This window comes from Phodopus roborovskii, unplaced genomic scaffold (genome assembly GCF_943737965.1).
Source record: "Phodopus roborovskii unplaced genomic scaffold, PHOROB, whole genome shotgun sequence".
In the NCBI taxonomy this organism is placed as follows: domain Eukaryota; kingdom Metazoa; phylum Chordata; class Mammalia; order Rodentia; family Cricetidae; genus Phodopus; species Phodopus roborovskii.
The window spans coordinates 817512-841133 of NW_026126515.1; the positions used below are offsets into that span (position 1 = coordinate 817512).

A 23622-nucleotide genomic window follows, 5' to 3' on the forward strand; every position below is an offset into this window, starting at 1 on the left:
GGCTCAACACAAGGATGCATTGGAAAGATGCCCTGAGGGAAGGCAGGTGTTCCCCAAGAATAGTCTAAACAATACCTTTCTTCCAATCTCTGGCTTGTGCCTCTCCCTTTGCATAGATTAGTTACCTATGCGTCAAAGCAAGGAAGTAGCCAAGCAAACAAAGACCCCAAATGCATATAATGAATGCCCCCTCCACATCTAAAGCAATCCTCTAATCACTAGTTCACTTTTCTTCTTTCCCATCTGCCCCAGGAAGCTGGCATCCCTCAGCCTCCCCTGCAGTTCAGGGAAACGATTGATTGACACCTGACTGATGAACGTGGGGAAAGCAGTCCACAGCCCTTTCAGGAGGAGGTCAACAGAGCTGGAGGCCTTCTCCATGCCTACCCATGTTCACCCTCTTCCTTGCAGCTGGAGATGGGAGATTTTTATTTTACATTAATTTTAAAAAATGCATGTGTGTGTGTGTGTGTTTGTGCCATACGTGTGTGAGTTCTGAGGTTAGAAGAGAGCATTAAGATCTCCCCAGACATGGTAGTTGTTAGCCTCCTGACCTGGGTGCTGAGAACTGAACTTGGGTCCTCTGAAAGAACAGAAAATATACTTAACCACCAAGTTGTCTCTTTGTTCATGATTTATATTATTTCTTTAATGTGTGTGTGTGTGTGTGTGTGTGCGCGCATGCACATGCAACATGCATGCACACATGCAAGTGGGTACAGGTGCCTGCAGAGGACAAAAGAGGGCATCAGATCCCTTGGAGCTGGAGCTACAGATGCTTTTGATCCACTAGATGTGGGTGCTGGGAGCTGAACTCTGGTCTTTGCAAGAGTAGCAAACCTTCCTAACTGTTGAGCTGTTTTCTCCAACCCCCTGTTTGTTTGGTCTCAGAAACTTGTCTCACTATGTAGCCCAAGTTGGCCTCAAACTCAAGGTTTCTCTTGCCTTAGTCTTCCAAGTTCTGGGCCTGCAGGCATGTGCCCATGTCCAGTTGATGCTGCATATCTATCTTCCATTTTCCATCATCAGAGAGGCACCGGGGCCCCAAAATTCTGTGAGACTAATTAGAGAAGGTTAAACTGAGTGCCAACCTCTTAGCTAATTACCTGGGCTTGGGAGCAGAACCATGGTGAATCTGGAAGCCTCTACTGTCATCACAAGAATGGACTTTGGTGGGGAATACTCTGTTTCTGGAAAAAGTGGCAAGTTGGGGAACGGCAAGGTAGAGAGTGACAGAAGGAGGCCCCAGACAAGAATGCTGGCCCGCTTTGGGACAATGGGGTGTTGTGTTCCCACGCAGCACAAAGACCCTGAGTCAGGGCTCCTGACAGACCCATTAGAAAATGCTGGGAATACAGGAAGTGGTGTGGTGACCTAAGCCAACCCAAGGCAATTGGGGATAATTAATCTACAGATAGAAGAACTGGCAGGGCAATTGTGATTCTCTTCAAGGTTGGGGAAGGCTGTTCCAAAAGGCCCAAAGAATGGTCAGATCAGGACAGTCTGATGGTAGCCCAGCTTCCAGAAGAACTTCCAACCAAGAGGGTGCTCTCTGCTGAGGACAGGGTGCTGTACACTGCTCCCCACTACACAATCCCCTCCAATACTGAGTCTCAGAATGACCTCTAAGTGTTTATCCCATCTGCTCAAGAGAATCTCTGCCCCACCCCTCACCAAGCTGCCTCCAGGTGGGCCTTTTCTGTCATCATCTTAGGTAAGGCTTCCTTAGTCCAACTTTTGTGTGCTAGAAGCACAGGAAGCTTCAGGCCTCACACATGGGGAAACTGAGGCACAGTGCAGTCATAGTGATGTATTACTTTCTGAAAAGAGGACTGGGTGGCTGAAGCCTCTGGCAGATGTACTTTAAATCAGAGGCTGGTGGTGAAAGTGACTGAAATGTGAGCTTGAGGGCCGTCTGCTCTGCCCCCTCCCAGGGACTTGCTTGGTGCTGTAGCACTGGGTCACAGAGAGTGAATTGACAGGTTATCTGTCCCATTGCGTGGGAGGAGGCAAGCCTACCTATAGTCCCAGCACTCAAGAGGCTGAGCAACATAATGACACCTGTCTCAAAGCAAACAGAAAACAAACAAGCAAACAACAAAACAAAAACAAAGAAAAGGAAAACAAATAAAGACAAAGGTAAAATTAAAAAGAAAAGAAAAAAAAAATCCCCATTGTCTGGTTTCAGATACTTCCTGAACCTGTCAGTCCTCTGCAAATGAAGCCCAGAGAGACAGAGCAAGAGAGCAGGATGGGGCAGAACCAAGGGCATCCTGCGGGAAATGATCACAAGGTCTGCTTGGAGCTGCATGTCCCTCCCACCTGGACATCTTGCATCATCCCACTCAGGTGCTCAGTGCTGACTGGCTGAGTCCTTGAACGGCCTTCCCTTAGCTCGTCTGTCTCCATTCTTCCCACCAAGGACATAGACAAAGATTTTAGCTGTACCTATTTCCCCCCAAATTGCTGATGCTCCTGGTCGTTCCTCTCCTATGCCAGGTCAAGGAGGTGTCCAGGTCTTCATCATGGCAGAGCACAGGTTCAGGGCTGGGGCCCAGAGAGCCAGCTGCTGACTCAGAAGTGTACGTGGAACCATCTGCTGGGCAGCACTGGGGTGCCCAAGCTGCAAAGAGAGTGACATTCAGAGGTGACCTGAACCTACAGCTCAGCTTTGGGCATCTGGGAGACACACGAAGCAGCAGGGTGGCCGTCACTGCAGATATTGGTTCGGTAGTTTATCAGCTGCCTGAGTTTTTCAGGTCCTCAGTTATCTTATCAGTAAGTGTGTGTGTGTGTGTGTGTGTGTGTGTGTGTGTGTGTAGGGGGAGGTCCTTCCCTCTTAGGAGGGCCTTTAAAAAGGTGCCCAAATGGTGGCACAGGGCTGTCATCCTAGCTACTTGGGAGGCTGCCTACACTTCAGAAGGTCAGGTCAAGGCTGGGCCAAGCAACTTCATAAGAACTCCTGCAATTCTTGCTTAGCATCCACCACACACACACACACACACACACACACACACACACACACACACACCCATCAGCAGGGCAAAGGCTGGCTGTAGGACAGCACCACTTGTTACTTCATGCTGCATTTCCCAGGACCAGGGCAAAGGGGTTTGTGCATCACCCTCTGAGCTCCCCATCTTCAACATAATCAAGTGCTTTGGGGGTTAATGTGGAAAATTGGATGGCTTCATGCTGCATTTCCCAGGACCAGGGCAAAGGGGTTTGTGCATCACCCTCTGAGCTCCCCATCTTCAAAATAATCAAGTGCTTTGGGGGTTAATGTGGAAAATTGGGCGGCTTCATACTTGGCAAAGCACTCTGAACAATGCTTGGCATAAGAGCGTAAGCAGCGGGTAGAGACACACCTGGTGTTCTCTGCACCCTTGCAGACCTGTTGAAATTCATTCCCCAGCATTTGATAAACGTGCCCTCTTTGAAAATGTTATTCTCCCTTCCTTCTAAGAATGACACCGTCAATCCTTCCCTCCTTCATGTGGCACTAAATTCATGACTTCCTTTGATCTCTCCATTTTCCAGCTTTCTGACCTCTCCCTCTCCCATCAAAGCCAGCAAAGCCCTCTGTTCACACCCTCCGGTTTGCAGCCCAGACTTCCCCAGTGTACAGGACTCTGAACGCCCGCCCCCCTGCACTCTGTCTTGACCCAGGCAGCAGGACACAGGGTGCACAGCCAGGATCTCTGCCTTAGCGGGTGGGTGGGGGGGGGGTAGAGTGAGCAAATGGATCATTAAGCAGGCCTGATATGAAAGGGGGGCGTAGCCCAGCAGCGGTAGTGCTTTCTTGGTGTGTGCACAGTTTTGCATAATTAGAGGCAGCCTCCTGGGGGTGACCAAGAAGGGGCTGGGAACAGTGTCCCAGAGGAGAAGATGGCTCTGAGGCCAGGTCAGCGATACCAAACACTTCGCATTTTGCTGGTCCTTGTGCTCGCGCTATGGCCACGCCAGGGGTCTACTATAGACCCTAGTGGTCCCATCCTGCTATCTCACCTTTCCTACGCCCCACTACCCCTCAGCTTCTACCTTTCCTGTGCCTGCAGTGTGCTTTCCCATGGCTCTGGCTCATGGCTAGCAGCCCGCTTCCTTATGAACTTGGTACAGCTATGGCTTCCTCCTGCTGGCCTTGATCACGGACTCCCATTGCCAAGCCCCCCCCCCCCAAACCAAACCATGCAGCCTCATTTTGTAGTTCTGAGGTTAATTAATTCGTTTTCCTTCCTTCCTTCTTCCCTTACCTTTCCTTCCCTTTTCTTCTTCTTCTTCTTCTTCCTCTTCCTCTTCCTCTTCCTCGTCTTCTTTTTTTGTTTTGAGACAGGGTTTCTCTGTGTAGCCCTTGCTAGCATGGAACTAATGCAGTGGACCAAGGTGGCTTTGAACTCAGATCTGTTTGCCTCTGCCTCCTGTGCCCAGCAAAGTTATCTAATTCTTATTTCTCCTATAGTCCAAAAATAGGTTGGAGTAATAACTGGAGGAGAGACTAAGAAATGGATGAGGCAGGACAATGTGTTTGTTAGTCCTGAAAAGCTATGAAAATTACTGTTTCCTTTAAATATCACGAATAACAATCACTTATTTGTAGTAAACTAACATTTATCAGCTATCATAATGCTGCTGACGAGTTCATTTTTTTTTTCATCCATCCAGTGTTTACTCAGCACTGGCTTTGGGAGAGGCACAGTTCCCAGCACTGAGATGCGGAAGCTATGCACACACGGTTCTTGCCTTCTTACATTTGGCTGGGCCCTGGGCACACTGAAATCCCTCCCCAGGGGCTGAAGAGATGGCTTGGGGGTAAAGTGCTTGTTGAACAAGCCTGAGGACTTGGACCCCCAGCATCCGTGGGAAACATGGGTGTGGCAGCACACATCTCTTATTCCAGTACTGAGCAATGAAGACTCCCTGGGGCTCTCTCATCACCCACCCTAGTCAGTCAGTGAGTTCCAGGTCCAGTTAGAGATGCTGTCTCAGAAACTAAGGTGGAGGGGCTGGAGAGGTCTCAGTAGTTAAGAGCATCTGCTGCTCTTGTAGGGTCCCAGATTCGGCTCCCAGAATCCACCGGGTGGATTGCAACCTTTGATTACTCCAGCTCCAGAGTATGCAACACCCTCTTGACTTCTGAGGGGGACTCTAGGCACACATGTGGTGCACAGACATGCATGCAGTCCAACACTCATAGACATACAATTAAAAAACAACAATGAAGTGAAGAGTAACAGTAGAAGACACTGCCACTGACCTCTAGCCTTCACACAAGTCTGCATAGGTATGTGCACTGCACACACATGTGTATAGGCACATATACATACCACACACAACCTTAAAAAAAGAAGAAAAGCTAACTTTTTAAATTAATTTATTTATTTTTATTTTACATGTCGATCCCAGTTCCCTCTCCCTCCCTCCCTCCTTCCCTCTTACCTTCTCTGCCCCCTCACATGCACCCTGACCACCCTCCCCTCCCAACCCCCTACCCTAATTCCACATGTAGGGCAATGCCATCCAGGTGGGGTCATGTAGATCTGTCAAGTCATTTGAAGCAGGGACTAGGACTTCTCTCCTGTCTCTAGGTTAAGGCAGTATCCCTCCATGGGGGATGTGTCTGCAAGGTCCTTTTGTGCACCAGGGATACATCCTGGTTCCACTGTCTGAGGTCCCTTAGACTGCTCAGTCCTTCTGGCTGAGACTCATATTCAGAAGGGCCTGAGTCAGTCCCATGCTGGAATACCAGCTATCAGTCTGGGGGGCCGTTAGCTCCTCCTTGTTCAGGTCAGCTGTCTCTATGTGTTTCTGCAACCTGGTTTTGTCCTCTCCACCTGCATCTGGATTCTAGTTCGACTCAGTGTTTATGTATGGGTGTTTGCTTCTGTTTCCAACAGGTACTAGATGAGGACTCCATGGTGGTGGATAAGTTAGTTGTTGATCTAAAACTATCTGGGAAGGGCATTTATGGTAGCCTTTCCACAGTTGCTCAAATTGTGAGTTGGCAGCAGTAGTCTTGTAGGTCTCTAGACCTTTCTTTAGGTTCAGTTTTCTCTTCAAACCAATAATGGCTCCCTCTTTCATGTTCTCTCTCTCTCTCTCTCTCTCTCTCAATAGCCCAGAGCAAGGAGTCCATTGCGGTTACAAAATGCCGGGAAGGACCAAGGTGGTTGGCTGATGACTCTGGGGCCTGCTGTCCCTTACCTCAGCAGCCAGGAGCGGGAAATGAAGGGTGAGCTGGCTGATCAGTTGTGGCAGCGACTCCTGCAGTCTGTGAAATCTGAGGAGTTAGGCTGAAGACAACTCTTGCCTCTCCTTCCCTGTCCTGGCGTGAACTTTGAGACACTTGTCACAGCAGATACAGATGACAGGATCAGGGTGCAGACTGTCTGGAGAGGAGGGATCTGTATGAAGTGCTTCATCCTCAGGTCTGATGAAATGCTATGGTGTACACTGTCTTTTATGGACTCATCATAACATCTGCTAGTTCCCTGATTCAGTCAAAAACAATGTTTACTGAGCTCCTAGATCCATGCTGTACTGGGGGATCAGTCTACCGGAGCTGATGAGCTGTGGTCCCCAGCTTCCTGTAGATTATCTGGGCAATGGTTTGCTCTTTATTATCTTAATCTGAGTGTGTCTGATATGGTGTGCATGGGTGTGTGTGCATGTGCCAGTCTGTGTGTTTATGTGTAAATGCAGGTGCGTATGTGTTTGAGTGTGAAGGTCATAGAACAACCTCAGGTTTCACCCCTCATCCTCCACCTTGTTTGAGATGGGGTATCTTCTTGTTTGCCACCATGTACACCAGGCTAGCTGATCTGGTAGCTTCCAGAGACTTGCCTGTCCCTCCCCCACTCTCATGGTGGGAGTGCTGGGATTACAGATCCCTGCTACTATGTCTGGCTTTCCATGGCTTAAGTCTGAACGCAGGTCCCCATTGCTTTCCGTGCATATACTTTATGCACTGAGCCATCTCCCTAGTCTTCTCTCTTTTCTTGCAATTAGTGTGTTTATCTTTGTTTCTTTGGTTGTCTGGGATAGAGTCTCACTGTTGCCCAGGCTGTCCTTAAACTCTCACTCTCCTGACTTCAGCTTCTTAAACTCCAGGGTTGGAGGTGTGGACCATCTCATCTAGTTTAGGATTTTGGTTTTTTTCAAATGTATCAGTTAGGATCTCCACTTGATCTTCATCAGTGTTGAGCATAATCTTCTAAAAGGTGGGACCTAGCACAATGCAATATAGGACATGGGAAATGGCATGGCGTGGATTTTGAAGGAGTAAATTCATTCTTGGAAGAGTGAATTGTTACAAATCAAGGATACGGACACATGCCTGGTTTCATTCGTAAAACACCAGCACCATGTTCTGTGGACTCCCTAGCCAGCAGAATTCACAGCCAAATAATTTTCTTTACTTTGTATGTTTTCCAACCTCAGGTATTTTGTTATCAACACTGGATGGAGAAATATACTGTTGTTTCCATTTAATGAACAGGCAAGAGAGACAGGGGAATTACTGGCATTTTTCTTTTTAAAAGTTTTTTAAAGCTGTTTCCTTACTGGTGAGAATTGTTTAGTGTGTGAATAACTGCCCAGCTTGATGTGTCTGTGGGAAGATCACCTGGTGATCTTAATTTCCCTTGTGAATTTTGTTTGTTTAGTTTTTGGTTTCGAAGCAAGCATTCACTCTGTAGCCAGGCTGGCCTTATACTTGCCATACTTCTCCTGAGATGCCTGAGTGCCAGGTTCACAGGTGGGCCTAGAGTAAATTTTAGAAGATTCACCTAACCTCAAGAGTCTGACATCAATGCTTGGTGAACTAGCAGAGGCTCCATAGCTATCCTGAGTGAGTTTTTCCTATTCACAGTTTCATTGTTAGTAGCTTCTAGCCATATCAAGCCCTGGATAGGTTGGATGCCTATTTAGAGTTCTTCGTGACATTCCTCTCACCCAGATGCCCATCTGGATAAACTCTGCTTAAGCAACCTCATTGGCTGGATGCAGACACAGCTGAAAAGTCTCCCTGGTTACACATAAACTCCTTGGGGGTCAGGGACACAGCTAAGAGCATATTGCTCTCAACTCAGGCACTCAATAAGGCCTAATTGATTAGCTGATTGGGAACAACAACCACAGAGTCAAAGTGCCTGGAAAGACAATCTCCCAAAGGCTGCCTGCAGGAGTGGGGGCAGGGAGGTTCGGGAAACAAGTGATTTCAAATCAATGTGCTTGCTCATTCCCAAGGCAAAGTTTAAAGTGAATGACTGAAACATTATTTTAGAACACTGTAAAACTGTAAATCCAATAATGGGGGAATAGTTAAGCTAACTAGGTTATATATTAAGACCTTGAAAGGGTCTATAGTTATTTAAAGGCAAGGATGTTGTCTATTTCAATGCAGAGAAATGCATACCAGGTACTAAAGTGGGAAAACCCAAATCTGTAAAGAATGCAGAAATACATACATACATACATACATACATACACACACACACATACACACACACTTAAAAAGACAAGAAGAAAGCATGGCTGTGCAATAGCTCATTTTCAAATTTTAGTTTACTATCATTTCATTATCTTATGTGTATGGGTGTTTTGCCTGCATGTATATCCTTACACTTCATGCATGCCTGGTGTCCACAGAGGCCAGAAGAGGGTGTTGGATCCTCTGGAACTGGAGTCACAGACAGTTGTGAGCCACCACATGGGTGCTGGGAATAGAACCTGGATCCTCCAGAATAGAACTGAGAACAGCTGGTGCTCTTAACTGCTGAGCCATCCCCTCAGGGTTTGCATTTTTTAACTGTGTTTTTATTTATATGCTGGGGAATGATGCCAGGGGCATGCCATCATATGCATGTGGAGGTCAAAGGATTTGCTTCAGGTTATCAGGCTCAGTGATTGGTGCCTTTACCTGTTGAGGCACTTTGCTGGCCTACTAACTCATGTTTTAAAATATAAAATTCATAAAGCAAAGACTGGTCATAATAGAGTCAAATGTCATGGGAGAAGAGGTCCCTGAGCCAGATGACCCAAGGATCACAGTACTGACAATCTAGATTATGTGATCTTAACCGTATCCCTCTCCTTCTCAGCTTGTTATGTGTGCAGTGGCAATTATAGTACTTGGCCTGCCTGTCTTACCAGGGAAGGATGGATGTATCTTTCTATATCCCATGACACATATTCATAAGCATAAAAATAACAGTACCTTTGATGATAGGGTCTAACTCACACATGGCTCAGATGCTACAAAATATACAAGATAAAAGAGAATGTTTGGTGCTTGCTTTTTCAGGAGGCAGAAGCAGAAGGATCTGTGTGAGGCCAGCCTGGTCTATATAGTAGAGTTAGTCTAGCCTGGCTACCAGTAAGACCCTGTCTCAAAGGCAAATAAATGATGATGATAGACAGATAGATAGATAGATAGATAGATAGATAGATAGATAGATAATAAGAGACAGATATATGCACACACAAACACATGAGACAGAGAATATTTTTCTTATGCTTTGCATGCCAGGCACTTGACAATCACTGTCTCAGCTAATCTCTCCACTTCTCTGAGAGGTCAGACTATTATTAGCTCCATTTTCAGATGATGCTCAGACAGGTTATATAACATGCCCCAATGCATGAATCAGGGGCCTGGAATTCAAATTCAGGGCCAAAGTCTGGGATACCAAATCTTTTGTTGGGCAGTCAAGATGTTCTAAGGGCACATGGGGTGTAGATTGCGATGTCTGAGAAAGGGGGCTGATGGCAAACATTCACGAATATGAAGCAATCTGGTCCTTCCCTTCTGTGGCTCTTCCTCTCACCCTCCCTTCTTCTAGACAACAAAAATCAGTGACCATCTCTGGGGATGACATGCAAGCCAGGACTGGGTCAAGTGCCTTCCCAGCGGAGTTACTGGAAGGAAAAAAGTACACAAATAACTGCAAGGGATAGACAGACAGACTCAGAAGACGAGGAAGTATTTCTTAGGATGCGAAGGCAGGCACAGTGAGATGTTTCTGTACACGGTGCCATCTGGTCCTGCTGGTCAGCAGACATGAGGTCCTGGGGGAACAGATTGAGAGAAAGTCAGCAAAATAACGTCTAATGTCATTGTGTTTCCACATCTAAAGGAATCCAAAGAAAAGTCTTGCCACTTTGGTGTTTAATGGGTCCAGACAGGCTCCTGACTCCCACCTTGATGTCTGGCAGCTCACACCGTTACAGAAGCTACCCATGAGAAAGGCAGGAGGTGCTGGGGACTAGCTGACCTTGACCGCCTGTGTCGAAAGAACTCCCGTGTAGCCCACTGCAGAGAAAGACAGCAACTAAATTGGATTAGTCCCAGAGGGATCAGTCTGTATTGTGGTGTATATGTAAAATTTGAAAGGTCTGGATGCTTTCTCTAGATTTCAGCAGTTATCCCAAAGCTCAGGAAGTGAAGCTATGCAGAGCAATAGAGCACAGACTGTGTCGGGGCACATCTACTGGGAGAGCTGTGGGAGTGAGGTTTGAGGTATGAATAGTGAAGAATATATACACTTGCTAAATCCTGGCCCAACCTTGAGCTGAGGTAGGAAGGTCAGCCTGACCCTCAGGTATGCATAGCACTTTACAGGACCCATAACTCACCTGCCATTGTTCTGATTCTGTAATTGCAAAGCTTTCTGTTCCCCTCCCTGACCAAACAGAAAGACCATAGTGACACACTGTATTCTTATTAAAAACTCCCATATCCTGTCATATTTGCTAACAGCCATCACAGCTACCCTCAACAGGAGATACCAAACTTGTGGTTTTTACCTTTGTAAACTCCCTGCTGGGGCTGGAGAGATGGCTCAGGGGTTAAGAGCACTGGCTGCTCTTCCAGAGGATCCAGGTTCAATTCGCAGCACCCACATGGCTGTTCACAACCATCTGTAACTCCAGTAGACCTGACATCCATGGCAAAACACCAATGCACATAAAACAAAAACAAATGAAAAAAACAAAACAAATAAAGAAAAACCCTACCTGGGCACAATCCCCTGACTGGGTTTATGTTGTTCAATAAAAACTTTAAATTCACAAAGAGATTGTCCTGGTCTCATTCTCTTGGTTAGGAACAGTGTGGCTACAACAATAGCTCATGAAATAGGAAGAGAGTTTGAGGGCTAAGTGTTTAAAAGCAGAAGATCAAATGCTTTCAAAGGGGTTTGAAGATGTAGTTCAGTCTCTAGAACACTTGCCTGGCTTCAGCCCCCAGCGTCACATAAATAGGTAGAGCGGTGTAAGCCTGGAATCCCAGCAGCTGGGAGGTAAAGTAGGAAGATTAGAGTTCAAGGTCATCCTTAGCTACATAGTGTCACCTCAAGGCCAGCCTGGGTGACATGAAACCCTACTTCGGAATATTATTTTAACTGTGTAAAGATGAGCTACATTTGTTTATGTTGTGGAATATTATTTTAACTGTGTAAAGACGGGTTACTTTTGTTTATGCTGCATTTGTTTAAGGATGTAAAGATATGTGTTTAATTATGTAAAGACATATTACAGCCAGTCGGTGGTGGCGCACGCCTTTAATCCCAGCACTCGGGAGGCAGAGGCAGGCGGATCTCTGTGAGTTCGAAGCCAGCTTGGTCTACAAAGATACATAGAGAAACCCTGTCTTGAAAAACCAAATAAATAAATAAACTAAACAAGCATTTGCTCTCAGGCCCGTGGCACTGACAAGACCGGCAAATGTCATGGTCTCCATACTGCCAGGAAGCCCCGCAGTCGTGGACAGGACCAGAAGTGGCATTATAAAAAAACAAGAAAGCCCGCTTGGGCACAGCTTTGAAGGCCAATCCTTTTGGAGGTGCCTCTCATGCAAAAGGAATTGTGCTGGAAAAAATAGGGGTTGAAGCCACAAACAGCCGAATTCTACTATCCGGAAGTGTGTCGGGTGCAGCTCATCAAGAAAGGCAAGAAGATCACAGCTTCCATGCCCAATGATGGCTGCTTGAACTTCATTGAGGAAAACGATGAAGTTCTGGTTGCTGAGCTTGGTCGTAAAGGTCATGCTGTAGGTGACATTCCTGGAGTCCGCTTTAAGGTTGTTAAAGTAGCCAATGTGTCCCTTTTGGCCCTGTACAAAGGCAAGAAGGAGAGACCAAGATCCTAAATTTTGACAGTGGAAAAACAGTAATAAATTTTCATATTCTGAAACAAAAAAGATGTATTGCATCTGTTTCTGCCTAAGGCACCTGATTAGTCTGATAAAGAGCTGAATGACCAATAACTAGGCAGAGAAAGGAGAGGCAGGGCTGGCCGGGAAAAAGAATAATAGAAGGAGAACTCCAGGCACAAGGAAGAAGAGAGAGAGAGAGGAGAGAATGAGGGATACTCCCGGGGCAACAAACAAACAAACAAACAGGCAGCGGCCAGCCAGCCAGCCACGGAGAAGCGGTGAAAGTAAGATGTGCAGAAGTAAGCGCCGAGGCAAAAGAGAAACGGTTAATTTAACTTAAAGGAGCTAGCCAGAAATGAGCCCAAGTTAGGACAAGCATTCAAAATTATTAAGTCACTATTTGGGAGCTGGTTGGTGGCCCAAAAGAAAAATCCTGGCACAAAAACCTTGCCTCAATAAACAAAAGAGCAACAACAAAAAATATCTTAGAAGTGAGGTGTGTGGTGGAGATTTGCACTGTCCACAGAGCAAGTTCTCTTTGCTGGCCATGCTCAAGAGAAGGGCCACAGCAGCAGGAAAACCAGTTGATGTCAAACCAGAAGAGAGTTTGTTGGAACCCATGAGGGGAACAAAGTAGTTAAAGGAAAGGCTGAGAAAACAGCGGAAACCCAAACACGTCCAATTATCCAGATAACAGGAATTAGGGGACAGCCAGCTTAGGCTTTGAGTTGAGGTTCAAATGAAAGAGAATGATGCTGGTTGCCCTGGTTCAGACCTGAGGAGAGGACCCGCCAAGACCACATCCAACAGGAAAGAGGACATTCTGCCAAGTGGTATGTTGTGACTAATACAAAATATGTTTCCACTAATGTGTTTTGTTTTGTCAGCTTGGGTATTAAAAATCTCATGTCCTGGGACCCCTTAGCCTAGGATAGCTGGCCATTCTATAACCAACAAGGTGGTGGGCTAGAGTGAAAAATCCCCCAAAGACCTTACCCTCACATTGCTTAATAATATGGATGTGTAACACTCCGTTCAAGATACTTGCTAGGCAGACTGGAGCCCAATGTACGTCTTGCTGCGGTGAACCTTTGCGGTGGTCATCCTGGGGATGGGAGGGTCAGTATGCATCCTCAATAAAATGAGCCAAATCTATGAATGGCACTGTCAGAGGGACACTGCCTCAGCGTCTTGTCAAATGCTGTCTTAGTCACTGCTCTGTTGCTGTGAAGAGATGCCATGACCAAGGCAATTCTTATAAAAGAAAACATTTAATTAGTGACTTCCTCAGAAGAGTAGTCCATTATCAACATGGCAAATGGCGTGGTTGAAGGCATGGCAGGCATGGAACTGGAGAAATAGTGAGCTCACAGAGAGAGTGATCCCAGGCCTGGTATTCATTTCTGAAACCTCAAAGTTCACCCCTAGTGACACACTTCCTCTGGCAAGGCCACACCCACTCCAACAAGGCCACACCCACTAAACCCTTTAATCTGTTCAAATATTACCGTTCCTTGGTAACTAAACATTCAAACAGATGAGTCTATAGGGCCATTCTTATTTAAACCACCACAAATGCCACACAGATGGTAAGAGGCAGAAACAGAGGATAGAACTAAAATTAGTCTGACAATACACATACTGTCTGCCTCTCATGCCCTTTTGTTGGGTGTTCTAACACTGCCAAGACCTCAATACTCCACAGGTCTACAGGAAGGATGGGATCTGAGTACTCAGATGGATGGCTCTTATAAAAGATTTGGGTGGGGCACATGTATTTGCAGGTTCACAGGCTCTCAGAACTCACAGGTGTTGTCTATCCCAGAGCATGGGTTCTCATGTAGCTGGGAGAGAAAGGGTTGCAGAAGCCAGACCTACCTTTCAATCCTGCCGACCTCAATCCATGACCCAGCCTCTGAGAGGGGAGGCCAGATGCTAGGGTTACAAGGACTTCCAGGATCTCCCTGTAGCCTGTTCTTACTTGGTCCCCCTCCTCAGTAAGGATTCTCTATAAGGACCTGAGCAAGACCCTGCTTCTTTCTTAGAACCCTGACATGTTTTAGATAAGTTTCCCTTATAGCTCTGTGTAGTAAGATCTGCAGCCAACGCCAGTATTGGGAAGTGATGGACCTTTAATAGGTGGGGTGTAGTTAGTTACTGGGTTGTGCTTGTGAGGGGGTCTTGCATCCTGACCTTTTTCCTCCTTTGTACCTGGCCATAGGGGTGGGCAACAGGTCTCCTCTGACATACACTCTTGTGCGATGATCTGTGCTGTCATAGGCCTAAAGTAAGGGAATCGGTTGGTAATGGACTGAAATCTCTGAAACTGTGAGCACAATAAACTTTTCATGTGGTGGAAACTTCCTGTTCAGAAGGTGCGATTACAGCAGAGGCAAAGACTATACATCCTCAGTGGATTTTCTTCTGTAAACTATTTGACTCTAAACAGCACCCTTCCCCCAATATCACAATAACATGCCACCAAAATGAACCAATGGGTGAATCAATAGAGCTGTGTCTTTGGCTCCAAGAGGATGCTGGCAAGGCTCAGGGACTAGTGGATTTGGTGGGCACAGACTGGGAGAGTTGTCTGGACAGAATTTCTAGTTTTGGCTCCCTAAAAGAGTCTATGATATTCTGAAACACCAATGTCATTTCTCAGCTGGTCAAGTGGATGGCTCATGCTGAGGCAGGAGAATCACTGTAAGTTTTAGGTTACATAGTGAGTTCCAGCATAGCCTTGGTTACAGTGTTAGGCTGTGTTTTAAGAAAAGAAAATGGAAAGAAAAATCATTCATCAAGAGGTCCCTAAGGCACTCACTGTGTTCTGGCTTCAATCTTCTCCACTCTCAGGTGAGATTGCCCAGGCATAGAAAACCTATGTTTTCAGGACAGTGAGAACCTAGCACATCACAGGATGGCCTTCAGGACAGCACTGTGTTCTTCCTGGGTTCCCTTACCTGTCCCTGCAGACAAGCAGGGTCTCTGTTGGAGAGTGCCCCCATGGAGAAACGCTGGCACAATGTCAAAGTCTTCCTCCATGATCATCCGTCATTGCCACCAGCCTGGTCCCTGCTCTTGGAGGTTTCCAGTATTGAGCTGAAGAACTACAAGGGTGAGTCCTTTGTCCTATCTGAATTTGCAGAAGGGCCTGGCAGAGGGTTCATGTCTTGTCATGAAGAGGTTTCATCTGGTAGTTTCAAGCCCTGTGAGAGTACATACACCCAGGCTTCTCTCAAGTTGAAAATAGGATCATTGAGAAAAGCCTGGAACAAAAATACAACTGTGTAGGAGGGACAGAACGGGTGTCATGGATAAATCTAGCATGTCAGAGGCCAGACTTTCACAGCCTCCTCTTCCAGGAGGGGTCTTTGGCCAGTTGTCTTGTCTTGGCTACGATGGCATTCCATACTGCCTACATCTTAGCCCTCAGAGGCCCCATCCTGCTACTCACAAATATTTCCATCTAGCTTTGCAAATAGCACTCACAGAAGATGAACTCAAGGGACCCAGAAAGCCCTCAGTACCGAAGGGCACCTGACGCCTCACAAATCCTCCTTGAAAGATCTTCTGTCAAAACAAGCGTCACAAAGCTAGGAGTCTTGCCATGTGCCTGTTGCCAGCTGAGACCGGAGTGGTCTGGCCTAGGAGTTTAGGCCAGTGTGGACAATATAATGAAACGATGTCTCAGAAAAGGGGGTGGGCAAATCCAGGCTAGGCATGGTGGTGCACAGCTTTAATCCCAGCACTTGGAAGTAGAGGCAGGTGGATATCTGTGAGTTCTAGGCTAGCCTGATCTACATGGCAAGATCCCAGAAAGCCAGAAAAAAACTAAAATTTAAACAACAACAACAAAATGTGGCGAATCCAAGATGGTAGCCTGGATGTCAACAGTCCTCCTGTGTAAACCAGGGACGTGATGGTACCCATCTGAAATGGAAGAAAAGGAAAATGTGTGTGGGCACCTGGTGCCTGGCTGAAGAGCCACAGGAGCCACAGCTGCAGTTAAGTGAGACCCAGTGTCTCTAACCCTGTGGCTCTATCTTCCTGTATCACCTTCACAAGGAAGGAACTCATCTGTCTTTTTTTGGCTGTGCCAGCTCACAGGGCAGCAATGCACACTTTGGGAAACCTGCTCTGGGAGGAAAAGCTAAGTTTAAATACTTTCTTTGCTGTTGCTAACATTAGGCTTTTGCAAAGGTTGGGAAGGTTTTAGAAAATGCAGACCCTGGCATGACCTCTCCTAAGCCATTTACATGAACACTGTCTTTTGTTTTTCCAAGACAGGGTTTCTCTGTATTGCTTTGGAGTCTGTCCTGGAACTCACTCTGTAGACCAGGCTGGCCTTGAACTAACAGAGACCTGCCTGCCTCTGCCTCTGCCTCCTGAGTGCTGGGATTAAAGGCTGCGCCACCACCTCCTGGTTTGGACACTGAGTCTTTACCCTCTGGATTGGGTTGGGGGGGGGAGAAGGAGGAATGGGGTAAAGTGCCAAGAAAAGAAGCAGACTGAATTAGCATAAAAACGCTGTGACATGGTGATGTACCTCTTGTTGTCCCAGGACTGGAGAGGCAGAAACAGGAGTGTTCCTGGGATTGGCTGGCCAGCCCATCTAGCCTTATTGGTGAGTTCCAGAACGATGAAAGACCCTGCCTCAAAGGAGGTGGACAGCATCCCCAAGGAGAGATACCTGAGGTTGTCCTCTGGCTTCCCTATACCTGCACACATGTGTGCATGTGCACCTGCACATACATACATGAGGGGATAACAGGAAAAAAGCCACTCACTGAGCTGCTCCCTAAGAATAAGGCTTAGATCCTCTCAGTGCAGGTCCTGCCTTTGTTTCTAAGACTTTCCTCATTGGCCTCTTTCTACAAGATCTTACTCTGAATGAACCACCTTGCAGATTTGTTAATACTAACATGCAAATGACTGTTAGAGTGCTTTATACTGGCTCAATTTTATAAGATGAATTCTCAAAGAAATAAAAACTTTCAAGCGAAGGAGTTATGTGCATATGGTAAGAGCAAAGGCCTCCCCAGGGACTTTTTAAAAAACATACTGCTATCCAGGCTCTGTAACCTGGCTGTGGCTCAGGGGCCAAGACATTTGAGTTTAGCAGACCAGACCAGATAGCTGTTTTTGAGACAAGGTCTATGTAGCCCTGGCTGTCCTGAAACTTGAGCTGTAGACCAGGTCTGAGAGACTTTTCCTTCCGGAATGAGGAATGAGGAAAGTAGTCAGGGGTATGGTGTGTGTGGCAGAGCCAAGGTACTCAAAGTAGGAAAGGTCTGCGTCTTCCAACGGCCATTCTCAGGGCACATAGCATTACTAGTAAAGGGCTGTGTGTTCAAGGATTGTTTTCATGTTGTGCAAAAGGGTTCTTGCCTTGTAGCCTTTCTTGGAGTACCCCCAAGCCTTCTCTAATTATGGGGCATACCAGGTTATTGCCAGTATGTCTAAGAGTGGCTCATCTCATGAACAGGTGTCAGCAACCCATACGCTGCTGGGACTCTGCCTTTGGCCTGGGACTGCAAGAGCTAGGGAGCATTGGGGTGGATTCAGGATACTAGAGAAGATCAGGCTGACAGCAGGGCTACACCCTCCTCACCACCAGCCATCCTGGCTCAAGAAGGTGTGATGCAGATAACGCCAAGCATGAAGGGCCCAACCCCCAGTAGCTCCTTGGAAAAGGGCCCCAGCTTGGAACAGATGAGTCACAGGCCGTCCAGGAACACAAACACCAGTATATTTTATGTGCACAATTATGAAAAGGAAAAGACAGACAGAGACATAGCAGGCAATGGGCTCACAAATCAGTCATGAGATCTGTCCAGTTGGAGGACAGTCCTATCCACTTCAGAGGCCCTGTTCCAAAGCTGGGGCCTGTAGCTCATCCAGGTATGGGTAGCCTCAGGGCAGAAGGCACTTCCCTTGCCTTATTCACAGTTCGTGGCTAGGCCTCTCACCTGCTTCCTGCAGTGACACTTTGCATAGCCCAGAGCTTCAGAAATAGATTCTCACATGGGCTGACCCACTCAGCAGCCTTCTGGGAGATCCACGAAGAGTGAGGGACCAGGACAAAAGGGACTCACAGATGCTCCCTATGTATTATTGCTGTGAAAAAGCACAGGCCATTGTGACTCTCTGGCATGAGGAGGGGCCAGGGCACTGGAAGCCTAGCAGACATCCAAAGCAACTCAACCATGCAGGGCAGCATACTTACTATCTGCAACTCTGAGATGGCTGCTTTGGGCCTGGAAGATCAGAGGCTCCCTTAAAAAGCCAGCAGACTCCCCGCTGCGCAGAAGGGCTAGATTACCCCAAACTTCATGCCCCGGTGCACTAAGGGGTTGGAGCCCTGAAGATAGTAAAGCAAGAGCTGAAGTCTGGGCTATTTGATGATATCTGAGCCTGCAGGTCTGTGGCCAGACCTTACGCCATAGCCTCCCCTGGCTGGGGATTCTGTGCCTATGGGGGCCATAGGAGAACAGGGGCCTACATAAGCAGACCGCTGTGCTGAGTATCGCCAGGCAAGCAGGTTCACTCCAGGAAACCCACCTGGCATGGGTTAAAGGGTCTTGAGAAAAATGGTGCCAGGGGATTCTGCAAGGCAACATCTGGAGTGCTGAGGCCAGGGGCCACCCAATGGCTTTCTCTAGTTGAGAACTGGAGTCTTAATGCTGGGAAACCTCAACAAGCCACTGGATTCAGTTGTAAGGTGGCCTGCAGAGGCATGAGGATTCAGGGGATTGAGATAACATGAAATTGGAGGAAGGAGCCTACAAAATAAGGAGTTCTCCCCACGTGTGGATGGAAAGCAACCACTCCCTTCGGAAGCCTGAATCTCTGAAACCCACAAAGCCCTGGAATCAGGGTTACAACAAAACCAAGAGATGCTCCTCCCCTCCTCCCCCACAGAATGGTGTTTGGTGATGAGATGCCTACCCAGGGATACACTACATTCTGTCCTGACCAGAGAAGTCTCTCTCCCAGCCTAGGACATCCCTGCTGCTGCTGGCACTGGCCTGGGGCTGTCTGCATACTTCAGAAACTCTCTCCCCAAGAGGCACTGTCACTTTTTAAATGATCTGTAGGAATGAAAAGGCTGACTTCTACCTCAGAGCCTCCAGAGTGGCCAAGAGGAGAATGCAACGTGGGATAGACACTCTTCGATGGACTGACATCCTTTCAGAGAGTGGAGGACAAAATCAGAAGGGCCTAGAGTAAGGATTTCACCCGTCCACTGCCAGCAATGGACCCATCACGGGAGGGAGACAGCCAAGCAGACAATGCCCATGAGTGTAGCAGGGTTAACACTGTTTGAGGAGCAAGCTCAAAGGGGCAGCCTGGCCAGGAGCTGGAGGAGAAGCAGCCCGGAGGTTAGCTGCTGAGCTGAGGCTATGGTAGAACTCATCTTTTTCCAGAAAAGGGGCTCCAAAGAGCCTTCCATGGGCTTTCCCACACCTGTCTTGTTCCTGTGGGTCTCCAACTAGATACGTGCTCCCCTTTCTCACAGAAAGACACATTGACCAACTGGCTTATAAATAAACCAGTATGGGAAAATAGGACCTAGAACTCTGCCTTTTTTTCCTCCACTATGAATCCACAGAACACCTCTAGGCCCAGATGAACACTGAGGGAATACTATGGATTTCCAGTAGGACCTCTGCAGGGAGGGGGCATCAGACCACTGTCCCCAGGCCAGGGAGAAGGCTGCCCCCAGTCCCCAGATGAAGGTAGAGGGAAGGCTGCAGGAAGGCAAACGGGATCCATTTTAGAGCTGTGCCGCTGGCCACTGCTGTGTTCTGTAGGGAGCTGGGAGCGGGGAGGATATGGTGACTGACACAGGGGAAAGGGCTGCCTGCTAGTGGTAAGTGTCTTCAACATAAGAGAAAGGGGAAACGCCACCGAACACACGGGATCGAAACCTCCAAAAGCCCAAGGTTGGTGGGAATCCAGCACCACAGGGGCCCCCAGAAGGCCAAGGGAACAGCATGGGGCCTTTGGGGAGGGAAGGGGGCCAAAGGAAGTTTTCCCAGCCCTTGCACAAGAGCCATGCCACCAAGCAGCCTATTGGCTGCTGGGTCCCTCTCAGGTTGCAGCTCAGAGGCCCCTGGGGAGGTATTGGTTGCAAGCAAGCACCTGAATATTGTCTAATGGGACCAGCCAAAGCCCAGCTGAAGCCAGGGGGCAGGTGGGGTGGTGGCCCCAACAGCAGCCAAGACCTCCTCAGACCTTGCCTCCCACCTGTGACCCCAGAGTTCAAGTCCCTTTGCCAGAACAGGCCTTCTGCTTCCAAAGTTATCCATGAAGTCCAACTGTTCATTGCCCAGGCCCCAGCCCCCAGGATGAATAGAGAGCCATGGACCAGTCCCAGTGTCCTTCTGTTGTCTGGACCCCCAACTTCCCAACACCATCCCACTGCCCACCATATGTGGTTGTGATTGCCCTACTGGGGGCAGGGCTTGTGCTGAACCAAGAGGTAACCCCACCAGCTGGTCTCTCTGTCCTTGAGTTCCTAGGAGAGACCTTAGGTCCTCACATTAGTCTTCTGACTTAGTCGGTCTTGACGTGGCCATTGGCCAGGGCTGGCGGACTGGCGGGCTCCCCGGGCTCTGCGTCCTTGTCGAAGCGTAGGCGGAGGGTGTTGCGGATGATAAACTGCTCCATGATGAGGGCCCCACAGAACCAGGGCACAGCGTACTCCAGGGTGATGAGACCCATGAAATCAAAGTCGAACTGGGAGTAGTCCCAGGGACAGGCGTTGAACTGGCGCAGAATGAAGCCGGTGGTGAACTCCCACAGGTAGGTCCAGAGCGTGTAGATGAGGCAGCGCACCAGCAGAGGACAGCGGCCGCGCAGGCGCAGGTACATGCGTTCCACGATCAGGATGGAGGTGCCATAGATGAAGAGGGCCCATACGCTCGTGACCCCAGGGAACTTCCAGTTAAAATTCACCACAAACTCCCAGGCCGCAGTGAACATCACCTCGCAGAAATAGCCGTGGATGGCATACAGGTACCAGCGGGACAGCGCTGTCAGGGGCTCGGCAGAAGCCATGGTGACAACTTGGGCTTCCTGCTGGGGATACAGGGAGACACATGAGGGAAGCCACCTTTCACCTTTCCCTGCCTCCTGTTCCCCATCTCTGCGGTAGCCAGGCTGGAGGCGATTTCAAATCCGTTTCGCCTTTCCCCGTCCTCTCTCGAACTAACCATAGTCCCAAACTTCTATCCTGTTGCACTACCTTAGTTCCCTGTTACCCCTTAGCCAGGCAGGCCTGGGAAATGACGGGAAGAAAGCATAACCCATTGCTTCTTTTGAGCAACCCTACTCAAATACTACAGGGAGATGTCTGCTGAGTCTACTGAACTCTGTAACACTTATATGGTTGTCTGAGGTTAGTTGAAGAAGTTAGCTGCCTTGTGCTACAGGTGCCCTTCCTCAGCAGGTCCATTGGGAACCATGTTTCTCGTTGCTGCTCCTACAACAAACAGTTCCAGGTCACTCAAAATCTGAGATTAAGTAGTCTCTCTCTCTCTCTCTCCATCTCTCTCTCTCTCTCTCCATCTCTCTCTGTCTGTCTCATACATACACAACACTATTTTAACAACCTGTTGAGTCTCTCATACATTTCTCTCACATTTATGTATACAGAATGTCAACATCATAACGATATATCACCATTTTTATAGTTTTCAAGTGTATGAATTGATAGCATTAAGACATTCACAATGTTGTACAATCATTATTGCCATGATTTCCAGAACCTTCTTAACATCCCAAACAGAATCTCTGCACCAGGGCTGGGATGTTGCTTAGTTGGTAGAGCTTGCCTAACACCATGCAAACTGGGTGTAACCCCAAAGAGGTAGAGATAGAAGGATTAGGTCGTCTTCAGCCGCATAGAGAATTCAAGGGACAGCCTGAGCTATACTGGCCTTGTCTAAAAAAATGAGAAGGAAACTATTGTTAATTGCCAATCCTCCCTTTCTGCAGCTCCTGGCAGCCATTGTTTCAGCCTCTGTAGACTCTCACGATTTTTCTCTTGTGGCTGACTTACTCGATTAATGTAATGTCCTCCAGGTTTATTCAGGTTGTAACCTGTGTTGGAACAAATCCCCTTCTTTTGGAAGATTGGAGGAATTCCACTGGATGGAACATTCTGTTTCTCCACTGTTCATAGATGCCTGGTTGACTTCCATTTTTGAGTAGTGCTGTTACACATGGGTGAACAAGCATCTATTCAAGGCCTACTTCCAGATCTTTTGGGTCTATACCTAGACAGGAATCATTAGGCCACATGGTAATGTGTGGCAGCCTTTCTGAAAAACTGCTGTACTGGGTTGGAAAGATGTCTTAGTGGTTAAGAACACTTCCAGAGGACCCAGATTCAATCCCCAGCATCCACACGGTGGCTGTCAAGTATCTCTGACTCCAGTTCTAGGGAATCTGACATTCTTCTCTGGCCTTCGTGGGTACCAGGCACACATGTGGTCCACATGCACATAAAACACAATACACATTTTAAAAAATTATCAAGAAATGTGGTGCTCGTTTATACATTTCACAGCCTCAGCAGAACATGTACAAATTCCAGTTCCTTTGTATCACTGTTAACATTTGAGTTTTGTTTTCTCCATAATATCCATCTTAAACTAGGTACCTTAATATGATATCATTGTGGTCATGTTTTATTTTTAACTGCTACAGTAGATGAGTCTTGGCCAACCCCTTTTCCCTCCTCCTCTCTCAAACCTCACTGCCAGTCTTCAAGGCCTGGCTTTCCTCCCATCAGGCATCCCTAAAGCCTTGTCTGGCTCCTAGGCCTCTGACTGTTATCTAGGGCTCTATCTTAGAGGGTCTGGACCACTCATGAGGCCCATTATCAGAAGCCAGTCTATTTACTTTTTGATGCATGAGCCCTTGTGATTCAACTAGCTCTCTAACTTCTTGAGTGAACTCCCTGAGAGTGACTGTTTCACAGTCCTGTTACCCAGCTACTTGCCCCAGGCCTCTCTTCTGTAAGAGTCTAAATAACACATCTTGTTTATGAAGAGGGCAGTATGGGAGAACTCACTGTTTATCAAGAATGAGTTTTGTCAGCTACCAGTGGGCATCCAGCTTGACATTTACCAAATCTCTCTCCTAGGTAGGGCAAGGGATAGAAGTTACCAAGGTAGATTCTGCAGTTTGCCTACCTGACTGAGAATCCTAACACCATCTTTCAGCTATACAGGCCTCACTGCAATAATACTTACCCACCTTTTTGTCCCTTAATCACATTTTTTAAAACTTGCTCTTACTTAAAACTCATATGAAGCCAAAGTGTGGCGGCATGTGCCTATAACCCTAGCTCTCGGAAGGCTGAGACAGGAAGATTGCAAGTTCTAGACCAGCCTGGAAGACACAGCAAGACCCTTAGTCAACACAACTTAAAGGGGGGGTGCTGGTTTTCCTACCATACA

The 23622-nt window shown here is 47.6% G+C and overlaps 1 protein-coding gene and 1 pseudogene across 12 annotated transcripts in view; one reads left to right on the forward strand and one right to left on the reverse strand.

Moving 5' to 3' along the window:
- The first annotated feature begins 1126 nt into the window (after positions 1-1126).
- LOC127230867 (40S ribosomal protein S23-like) lies at positions 1127-12181 on the forward strand (annotated as a pseudogene).
- Positions 12182-17878: 5697 nt separating this feature from the next.
- Tmem229b (transmembrane protein 229B) overlaps positions 17879-23622 on the reverse strand; it is a 41750-nt gene continuing 36006 nt past the window's right edge. For 8 of the 12 annotated variants that reach the window (XM_051196202.1, XM_051196205.1, XM_051196199.1 and 5 more), the window contains one exon: positions 17879-21235. In XM_051196202.1, coding sequence (XP_051052159.1) covers positions 20711-21214 — 504 coding nt within the window. In that variant the 5' untranslated portion in view covers positions 21215-21235 and the 3' untranslated portion in view covers positions 17879-20710. The remainder of the gene's footprint in view (positions 21236-23622) is intronic. The other 4 variants (XM_051196207.1, XM_051196200.1, XM_051196210.1 and 1 more) reach the window with 1 other exon arrangement.